The following is a 12,023-nucleotide window of genomic DNA, read 5'->3' on the forward strand; positions in this document are numbered from 1 at the left end:
TTTACCACATGAAATCGTATACGGTTTTATGCATCGAATATCATATAGTAACGGTAAAACTGCAACTACAACGTCTTTCATGCCACCTCTGGTGTGACAAAAATATTTTTCTCTAAAACTCTGACGTCATATCTGGCGTGACAAAAATATTTTTCTCTAAAACTCTGAAGTCCCCTCTGGCGTGAAAAATTAGTTATTCATGCATGCGCAATTCAATTATTGTTAGTATTAACATACGACATCAAAACCAGAAAAATTAAATCAGAGTTGGCCGAGAACAAATCAGAAAAACAATTATAGTGCAAAGATTTAAAGAATGCAATATTTAAGATTTTTTGAACTACATCTGGAAAAAAAAGGGAAGATATGCATGAAGGTGAAAATTTTGTTCTAGAAAAAATAAGATCTATTTGCTAATGTTACAAGAATAATGAATCCAAAAAGTGGCGTAAAAGGAAATTTATAATAGACCTATTTCACACTTTTTTTCTCTCTGAGTGTCCACACCAGAAAGTTTTGTCATGACAAATTAAGAATAGCATTTTTATTTTTTTTCACATTTTTATTTCAAAATTCAAAAATATTTGGTAGATAATATTTTGAGTAAAATTTCTCTAAATATTCTCACAATGTCACCGCCATCAAACACATACAATTCTTGTTATGCCTTGTGTTTTTGTCATGTAAATGTGAAATTTAAAAAAAAAAAATCTATTTTCTCATTTGAAAATTTCTACCGAACGATTCACAACATGATCTTCAAACAAAAATATAAAAAAGAAGCAAAAAAAAAAATCAATGACGTTTAATTTTCATGTTCCATTCTTGAATTATCTTGTTTTGTTAATACAAATGCACACAAACAAATGTATACATGTGTGTATGTTTTGATATTATGCTCTCATTTTCTAAAATATAATAATAATAAAGATCATTTAAAAATTACTCATTGTAAATGTGAATGTGTTTTAATAATAAATACTCAAATATAACTATATAGCGATGATAAACTAACACTATTATTTATATAAAAGTTGTTTTTTATATTAAAATACACGCACACAATCATTCATACATTCATATGTATGAACATTAATTCATTAAAATATATTTAGATTTTTAGAATCAATTTTATTATATAATAATGGGTAGTTATATATATATACATATGTATATTATGTACATACGATTTTTGTATTTATATATAATATATACGTATATATGTATATTTTCATCTTCATATTAATTATAGCATACACAGTATATGCATGTGTATATTTATTAAAATAAACAGAGTACATACTCGTATATTTGATTATTGTGTGTATTTAAAATGCATGTACCTATTCATTAATAAAATAAATATTTGTATGTAGGTTTATGCAAGAATAAATATATAATATATACATACATACATGTTAATACTATAGATACAAGTTTAGAAATATATTTCCATATATATGCATTCGTATACATTCAATATACATCATTATTATTAAATGTATGTACCGTGATACGAATACATACATACATTTTCATTTACGATATACATAACATAATATTTTATAGTTAAACCAAATGTATGAATGAATATTTTAGAAAAAAAATAAAGAAAACAGAAACAAAATAGAACAAGAAAAAATGAAGAAAAATGAAAACAAAAAATAAAAAAAAAACTGTTGTTTTTACTCCTGTCCTGACACAAGTCTTTGCATCTGTATTAGTGTTTCATTCAAGTCAAGTTCTGCTGTTGTTGTTTGCTTTCTGTTTTGTATTTTATCATAATATTATTTTGTTTTTATTTTTATGTTTTTTATCCATCCATCGTATTATTAAACACTATATAAGTCTGTTCGGTTGAAATTAGTTTGTTTGATCAGTTCGAAAAGTGAAGTTCCTTATTTTTGTAAGCGAAGCGTGTTGCGCACGTTTATTAGTTAAAAAACAACAGAAGAAAAAAAAAACAAAAAATAAAATTTTAAATATTTACTCACTTGTATTCTTTTTTTTTTCATGTACAATATTTAAATTGCAAAATAATTGTATATTTTAATATTATTAAAAAAATTCTTAGTGAATTCGAGAAAAATTATAATATTGAAGTGTGTGTAATTGCATTAAAATAAGTGCTTAATAGAGTTACAAAAAAAAATAATTATATAAAAAGGAAGAATTATTTATCGTAAATATAGAAAAAATACACCTATAAAAATATTTAAGAAAAGTGTGTATCATTTACATATTTGCATATATTGTACATACATACTTACATACTCTTGCGAATACACGTACATAAATTTGTATGAATGTACCAACAATATAAATTTAAATAAGAAAATTCAATTCTTAAGACGGTATGTAATATTCCTAAGAACGTTATATAAGAAAAAAAAAATCACTAACAAAAAAAAAAAAAAATGTAAGAAAAATCAAAGTAAAGGTGTTGTTTTTTTTATTATTTTATTTTCTCCAAGAAGTTATTAAAAAAAGTTAAAAGAAAAAAAAATTATTATTTTTTTGTTTTATTGTACACTCATCGTACTTCAACCTCATCTTCATTTTCTTATTTTTCTTCTTGGAATGGATGCTGACCTTTAAAAGGTTTTCTTTAATTTTTTTTTGTTTTTTTTTGTTTTTGATTTTTCACATTTACAACACAGAAAAATATTGTAAAGATTATTGGGGCTGATTGCGGTATAAAGATAGCGTAATAATGGTGACATAAACAACAAAAAAAATACGATACAAAATATTGTTACTTACAAACCATTGTAAACCTGTTAGTTAGTTATGCACCCAAAAAAAAAAACCGTTATAGATCCGTTGATTTTATGAACACATAAATTCGTCGTTTTTTTTTTTTATTAATTTTGGAATGTTTCCTCCAAAAATTTCATTTAAAAATGCATAAATTTTTTTCTTAAATGAAAAATATACTAACATACATACATACATAGCATATACAGATATGCATAATATGGGATTTACGATAAATATTTACCTGCCTATATAGATTTATTTTTTGTTTTTTTTGTATGTATGTCAGTTTGGTATTATGTGTACGCTTATATTTTTCTATATGTTTTGAAGATCTGTATTGAAGATTTTATATACGTATATCGATATGTATATGTATGTATGTTGAGTAGTGATAAGAACATGAATGAACCGGAAATAAAATCGAAAATATTCATTGATAATCTTATTAGTTTTTTTTTTTTTGTTTATTTTGTTTTTTTTTTATTATTATTATTATTTTTTTGTCTCCACGTTTTTCAGATATAATTATGATATTATAGTGAATATTGAGAATTAAACAGATATATGCAGGTATATATGTTTATGTAAGAGCATTTCTTATATATATATACATAATGTATATTAAGTATTGTAAACAATTTTTCAATTATTTATTTGTTGAGTTCTCTACATAATATACATATAAGTAATATAAATATAAATTTATGCAATTATTTCAAATACAGTAATCTCTCTCTTAAATCGGTTTTTGGACAGAAAAAATTACAATTTTAAACAAAATGACTCAAAACGAGGAAATATGGGTAGATACAATTAAAAATTTTAAGAGATTTAAGTACTTAATATCGAAGTGTAAATTACTTTACATATAATGATATCGATAAAATATAATAATTAAGTAATTTTGCAATAATTTTAAATTTAAAATAGAATGAGAACGTAAATTTGCATAAATTTCTAACTATACAATAATTTATAATTTAAAGCTCAAAATTTTTTATTGTATGTATGTACGTTATACTAATAATTTTAATGAATAAAATTGCTTATTATATCCGATATAATAATAGATCATATGAACATAAGTACCAAAAACAATATATCGTAAATTCGTTCGTTTATAAATTTTTTTAAAAATTCATCTTAAAAAATAATTCTGCGTTATTATTACAGAAATATTAAAGAAACTATAAACTTTTTTTTCGTCAATACTATTTAAATTTTAATTGATATTTTATTAGTTATATCAGAAATTTACATATTTTGAATTTATATAACTATAGGAATTTAAAATACAAAATAAGGATTTGATATAAAAATAATATCAGTATATAGAATTTATATGTTGTATACTTCATCTCCCTCTTTGACAAATAAAGTAAATTTATGCAGAAGATTTTACAATGAATATATACTTACAAAATATACTTAACATAATTATACCTAAAGTAAAACAAATATACCTACAACTTCACAAAATACATGTATATATAGAGATAGTTTTACATTATACATCATATGCATATAATTTGACATTGAAAATAATCAAAAAATAAAATGTTTTCAAAACTACAATATTCTTTCAATTAAAAAAAAAAAATGATTTTTATTTATGTAGCAAATTTTACATCACATATACCAATGAAATTTTAAATTATTAAATAAAAATTGCAATACTTATTGCATCTACTTCAATATTCATTAATCAAATATGATTTTCAATATCTCCTATATATATAAAATTATTATATATGTATAAGTAATATAAAAATATTGTATAAAATCTACGATATAGCTAAATAAAATTTATAACATTTCAATATTTAAATTGAAAATATTCATTGTTAAATTGCTGATACCTATATAACAATTTATTATACATATATTTGTTACTAATGTCCCCCCCCCCCTCGCTATAGTGTCATTTAGAATTTTATTTCATTTTATTTTTCATTCTTTTTCTGTATTCTTAATGACTTTTAATAGTTATTTTTACACAATTACTTATATACAATATTGAAAAAAAATATGAATAGGTGGTTATAAAAGTAGTTAAACTTATATACAATTTTATTGCCAGTATATAGTTATATAGGTATACGTGGATATGTGGGTACAATTGTTCTTTCGTAAAAGTATGTTTGAAAAAGCTAAAGTAAGAAAAAATCATAAATAACATAACATGTTAATAAAAAGTTAACAAGCATTTCAAAATAATTGCATAAGCACATTATATATACATTATTATTAATTAGTTATCTATATGTGCATATCTTCATGCCATGTCTAACTAACTAACTAACTAACTAAATGTTTAACTAAGTACAATATTTAATTTTTATAGTTTTAATTGACTTTGAAAAGACTATAATTCTATATTGAATGTTAGTTTAGTAGAGAGACGACTATCATTTTATTTTTTTTTTGTAATGACAAATTTAATAGAAATTATTTTCGATTGATTCTTTTTTTTTTATTTTTTAGTTAATTGGAAATTAAATAATCAAATAGTAAATAAATATTCTTATAATTATAATATTAACATGTTAATTTATATAGATAATTATGAACATGTTAAATAATTATAAAGTTTTTATTATCTTATAAGTACTTAGATGAAAACAAATTAATAGATATTCTTTGATTCTAGTTTGTGTAAATTTTCGAGTTTTTTCGTAATTTCTTGTTGAGATATTGCGGCTCTTTACAGGCGTATTTGCTTAAATAATAACATTTATTAATTTATAAACAAATATTAGAATAGATCCGTTTTCACTAAAACTCTTGCAACTCAAGAAATGTCATTTTCTAGTTAAATATGAAAATTTTTTTATTTCATCTTAGACAAAAACCATATTGATTAGGTAAAAGAAAACCGTGAATGTGCTGATTTCTTTCAGTATTACATGCGTTATTAGGTTTTTCATCTTACAGGGTTTCTTTTCATTGGAAGTATAGATAACAAAACGTTCAAATGTTAAGTCTTTTGATATTATTTTGTTATAAACTGCAAATTATCAATTTTCTGTATAATTCGACCAAAAAAATTTTGAATTGTTAGAAATTTTTAACATTCGAACCATACATACCTATAAATAAGTATAAATGTAATCGTTTTATGGAGTTAAAGTTTTTTTTTAAATCAAAGAAATATGGTATTAGTTGATTGTTATCGTAAAAATTACTAAAACAAATTTCTCTAATTAAGTATTTATAATCAATAAACACCAAATTTTGATTCATTTTCCGTACTCAAGTGACTTAAAACACTAAATTAAAATTTGTATCGGAACTCTAATTTTGTCTTCCTTGCATATTTAACAATTAAAACTTACAACTTCTTTCAACAACAATAAATGTAATACAATAGAATCTGCATATGGCAAACCGTTATATACGAACTCTACTATATACTAAAACTTAAAGTAGTACATTTTATAATATTAGGAATATCACATACCGCCTTATAATTTTTTTATATAAATGTAACAACTTAAATAAATATTTTATAAATTATTAAATTTCATGTTCCTTGTTTATTCATATAGAACTTAAATTTCTATACAAGAAGTATAGAAAATTCTTTAATATTAAATTAAAGACCGGTAGATATCCTTTAGAAAAAAAAACTGTTAAACAAAGAAAATCAAATTAAAAGAAAAAATTTAAAACAAAGACTACTAAAATATTAAATTACAAATAAAAAAAATTTAACATAAAAAAAATAAAATTAATAATTAACAAGAAAAAAAAATATTAAAACACATTTTACTTGCACCTCACTAACATCTTAAACAAAGAATAAAAATATAAGTATATTACCTACTGAATTCGTACAAGTTCACCACTTATGTGTATAAAACAAGAAAACAACAAATCACAACTAATTCAACGAGTACAAAAAAAAAACAAAACAACAAAGAAACAACAGCATTAAAAAAAAACATAAAAATTATAAACATTGTAGATAAAAAAGCGCGCCCAAAAATAAGATTTTCACATTACGGTATTGCCACATTAAGTACAAAGAGTGTACACATGCAAGAGAACGCATAATTTTTGTTTTATACAAATACTTTTATATATACCTGTCCGAGGGTATATAATATGTATAATAAAATATAACAATAAAAAATAATATTAAAACAAAAATAATAAAAATTAAAGCAATATACAGTGAAGCCAATTATTTATAATAAAAAAAAAACCAAAAACAAAAAATTCAATTTTTTTGCTCATTTTTGACGTGTCAACCTAATAATAAAGTTAATTTATAGGGAAAAAATATATACAGGTAATATAATAATACTTATATTAAACCTACACTACTATATATACACATCCATAACCTGTATGACAGTTATATATACCTGTTGAATACAAACACAAAATTTTTTCAAAATCTATCAAAGAAAAGTTCAGTAACTGAACAGCTGTAGTAATTTAACGAGTTCACAAAGTAAATGAAAAAAAAAATATTCATATATCTCATACTTAACAAATAAATAATATACGTATTATTGTGTGTATGTACATATAAATATCAAGAACATGTGTGTTGAGCAAAATCTTAAACAGTAAATCAAGGTTTAAATTTATAATTAAATTTTTCTTTTAATATAAAGTTGTTAGCTTTAAAATAAGTCAGTGTATAACATTAATAATATTGTATTACATATTACACTATATATATTACATATAATAGTTTAACATTCATATGATTTTTTATTTAATATAACTATAATTTGAAAAACAAAAAGAGAGGGGGAAAAATATAATATATAAGTGTCATAAAGTTTTAATAAAATTCTGTTATACTATATAATATAATAACAGTAAAATACAACATAAAATTTATAGCTACATTTTAATGTGTACATACATTTTTATATACGTTTATTCACATAATATATAAATTAATTTTATATTTTAATTATTTAATTGAATTAATTAAAATAAAACCAAATAAAATAGTGGCGAAAAAAATACAAATAATTGTATAACACAAATTTTATCATATTATATTATTATAAACTTTAAAAAAAAAAATTTAATTAATTTTATTTTAATAATAACAATAATATAAAATATTTAAAAATGTATAAATTAAATATAATAATATTTTCAATATTAATTTATTTTATTAATAATTCATTTGGTACAAATTTATTACCACTTGAAGTATTTGAAATATCATCAGCTGCAGCTGTTGTACAACAAACACAACATCAACTTTTTAATGATAATAATAATAATACAAAAATAAATAATAATATTAATGATAATAACAATAATAATAATAATAGTAATTATAGTAGTAATAATAATTTATATGAAAATAAAAATTATAATAAAACTTATATTAATATTAATTTATTAAAAACAATTTATAATAATTTAATATCAAATAAAGTTAAAGTAGAACATCATAATAAAAGATCTAGTCGACAAATGTTAATTAAAGAAAAATTATTAAATGATGAATTATTAATGCCACATCGTATATTATATCAAGTTGGGGTAAGTATTAATATTTTATTTAATTTCAGTTTTTTTATATTAACTATTCTGTACTTAAAATATTTTTTATTGTAAGTATATCAAATTTATATACATTTAAAAAATCTGTATAAATATTTTTAAACAAGCGTTCGCTTGAATTGTTTTCTTGGATCACCAAAAAAAAATTCTGGTCATTCCTAATCAGCAATTAAATTCTTGATTTACTGAAAAATGACACTAGGATGGTTAACTTTTATTATATTGTAATTTAACGAAACAGATTACGTCAGGTGTTAAATATGGATTTGGACAAATTTTGGTTGATTGTTTTCTAATTGACCTCTTACCCATTAATCGATTGAGTAGTGTTTTTGGCCGTAATCCTTATTTGGCAGCTGATTTTCGAATACTTAAGTTATTATTACGGATATCTGCAAAAGCTTTAGCTAAAATATCTGCGTTCATTATTTAAACAAAAACAAGGGAATATAAACAATTGATATCTATAATTATTAATTTTTTCATTATTCACATAGAATATTCTAGAAATTTAAATCCATAACTATGTATAATAGCAAAATTTCTAAATAAAGCTTAAAAATGTACTGAAAACTAATTATTGATCAATATTGTATACCGAACGATTCCCAAAACTTTCATATAATAATTCCTTAAATCTTTATTTTTCTTGATCCCTTCCAAATTAAACAGTACTCTATTATTTTCTAGGTGAATTTGAACCAACTAATTAGCTTTTGAATTATCACTAGGACGGACGAACAGACCATATACTGACAAAGTTCATAATAAATGACTATATAAAATCGACTCAAAATCAAATATAATTTAAAAGTGTTATACATATACATCTGTAATTATATATATAAGATATTTAAATACCTATATAAGACCTATAATTATATAGGAGCGCTATCTTCTTTATTCGTTACAAACGAAATGTAAATTAATTCTATACCTTATTAGCATATTTCGTATGGGCATACTAGTTAACTTTTAACCTAATTAAATTATCAAAATTACACATAATTTACGAAAGATAACTTGCAATTGATATACATATATTATCTTACACCACACTTATATAACATATTATAGTAAATTTTTCACTTACGATGGGAATTTTCTTTTATAGATTTGAACTTAATTTAAATTGATAAATAATTTTATGTAGCTATATGTCAATGCCCATCAGATAAGTTAATGACATCAATAATCTAAATTTACTTAATTATATTAGAAATGCAATTATTATAACACAACCTTAAGAACTTATATAAGTAATTTATGGGACAAAGATAATAAGTGTGAGAAGATTATAATCAAAATTGTCTTATTGATTTAATTATAGGTTGAAAATAATTGTCCTATTTTTTTTTTGATATTTCCTATGACAAATAATGTACAAATACAAAATGATTTAGAAAACATTAGCTTAAATCTAAGTAATAAGTAAACATCTACATTATATGTTGAGCTAACATAATGCAAGTATAAACGTTCTAAGATGCAAGCATGTTGACAAATTGACTTATTGAAATTGATAATTTTTTTCCAACAATATTAAGTAACAATTTATAATAATTGAGAAACCGAACGCTTTTAAAAAAATTTATAACAAGATTATGATTTATATGAAAATGAACTTTTGATTTACAAAAGAGCTGCGAGCATAAAGAATAATAATTAAATTATGGCCTAATTTACTAGCACTCATAATTTCCTTTTAATTAAATATCAATAAAATTTAATTAAGAAGAGGCAAATGTATATATATGTATGTACTTATAGAAAAATTTATGGAATAAATTAAAAATTATACTGATTCAGCTTTTTCATTTCAAATTTATTAGAAATAATAGCAATTTAAAGAGCAAGAGAACAAAGCTTGAGTAAATTATAGAGATTTTATTACTTAGAATGGCATCTGCGAATCTTAGTTAGAATTGCAATGTGTTGCAAGTGAATCAAATGAAAATTATATGTGCGACTCATTATCAATTAACTGGATTTAATTACTTTAAAAGAAAACTTTGCAATATGGGTACTTCACTATGGAATAGAAAATGGACTTGGTTTTGCACATTCAAATTAACCGAATAAATTATCCACTTTTCATCAAAATCGTCTTCGAATTTCGTCAATATAAGTTGATATACCAAATTGAGTATAACACAATTTTATATCACCAACTGCAGCCAACGATTACATAATTAATTTATAATTACTTTGAATGCAATCAATTTAAATTTATTATTCATTCAATTAAATTAAACGAAAACCTTTTTAACAATATTATTTTGTCTGTCTTCATTTCAATCATATACAAAAATGTAAATTCATACATTTAAATTTACAATGTGTACAAACACATGTATAACACATTTTTAACTTAAATTACTTAATCATAAAACTGTAACTAACCTAAATAGTTTAATTGAAAATAATTGATAAAAAATTATTAAAAAAAAAAACAAAAATCACAATAAGACGAAAAAAAAAACAATTTTTTTTTAAACGTAAAATGAATTAAAATTAATTTTATTACCACCTCTTTATAATTCAGTTCATTCAAATTAACGTAAACGAGAACAAAAACACACACACACACCAAAAAAATAATAATAATAATTTAAAGCCACCTGCTCATTATTATTACAATATTGTTATTACCTGTGTTAAAAAAAAAACGAAACAAAAAGTAGTAACGAGAAAAACGTTTTCATTTTTCAAGAATAATAGTTTTAAAATGCTGAAAACAAAATAAAGATAACGTGGGTGTTTACAGACAAAAACATGAATAATTACCACTTGGCTTGCACTTTAGAGCACGTCAAAAATTCTATACACAGAAACATGAAATGAAAATTAAAACAAAACAAATAAAATCTTACAATATACGTTCAATATACTCACTTTATACCCTTACTATACATACATACTTATAATAACAAAAAACAATACGCATTACATAAACATACAAACACATATAGATCTTCTGTTTTACTGTCACAAAACGAATATTTAATGCATAATTGCGAATAAATTAAGTAAGAAAAAAAAATATACACAAAGAACATAATATTTTTCTAACCATACGTTTACACTAGCGAAAAATAAGTACCATACTATTGGGTACAAAAAAATTATGTAGTAACAGAGAAAATAGTACTTAAATTGATGATTCCTTTTATTTTAATATTTTATGTGACTGTATTTTTTTTTCATATAACATTTCAAATTTTTTCATTATTATACAATTCTTAATCTCAATTCTATAAAACATAGACTGCCTTCTTATTATAGGATAAACATGTTATGTACCGATGTTTCTCTGGTTACAATTGAAAAAATTTTATAAGACATATATTTTCAATCGTAAATCTTATATCAAATTCTCTTCTTCTACAGTTTAATCTGCATTTTGACAGAATTTAGTTAAAACATCTTAATTTTGAAGTTAATTAATAGCTGTTTAAAGTTGTTTCGAAAAATTAATCTAAATTTGAATTCTTATAAAAGTCATCTGTACATTCGATTTAAATTTGATCTACGTGTGGATAGAATCACCTTATTTGTGTTAGAAATTTTTTACATTAAAACCCTGAAAACTTTAACTTTTTTACATTTTCTCGATTTATCAAAATTTTTCTGTTAACCCGCACTGATTATCTAGCTTCATTATAAAAATTGTAATGCATTACACTTTTACTCTAATCTACTATTACACAGCAATATTTTTG

The 12,023-nt window shown here is 21.9% G+C and overlaps 1 protein-coding gene across 1 annotated transcript in view; it reads left to right on the forward strand.

Annotated features, from left to right (window-relative positions):
* The first annotated feature begins 8,145 nt into the window (after positions 1 to 8,145).
* The window catches only part of LOC129610264 (protein giant-lens), a 57,482-nt gene continuing 53,604 nt past the window's right edge, over positions 8,146 to 12,023 (forward strand). Inside the window, exon 1 of the mRNA XM_055522783.1 lies at positions 8,146 to 8,280. Within this exon, the coding sequence (XP_055378758.1) occupies positions 8,212 to 8,280 (69 nt within the window). The 5' untranslated portion in view covers positions 8,146 to 8,211. The remainder of the gene's footprint in view (positions 8,281 to 12,023) is intronic.

Source organism: Condylostylus longicornis, unplaced genomic scaffold, assembly GCF_029603195.1.
Source record: "Condylostylus longicornis isolate FDR11 unplaced genomic scaffold, ASM2960319v2 ptg000044l, whole genome shotgun sequence".
Taxonomy (NCBI): Eukaryota; Metazoa; Arthropoda; class Insecta; order Diptera; family Dolichopodidae; genus Condylostylus; species Condylostylus longicornis.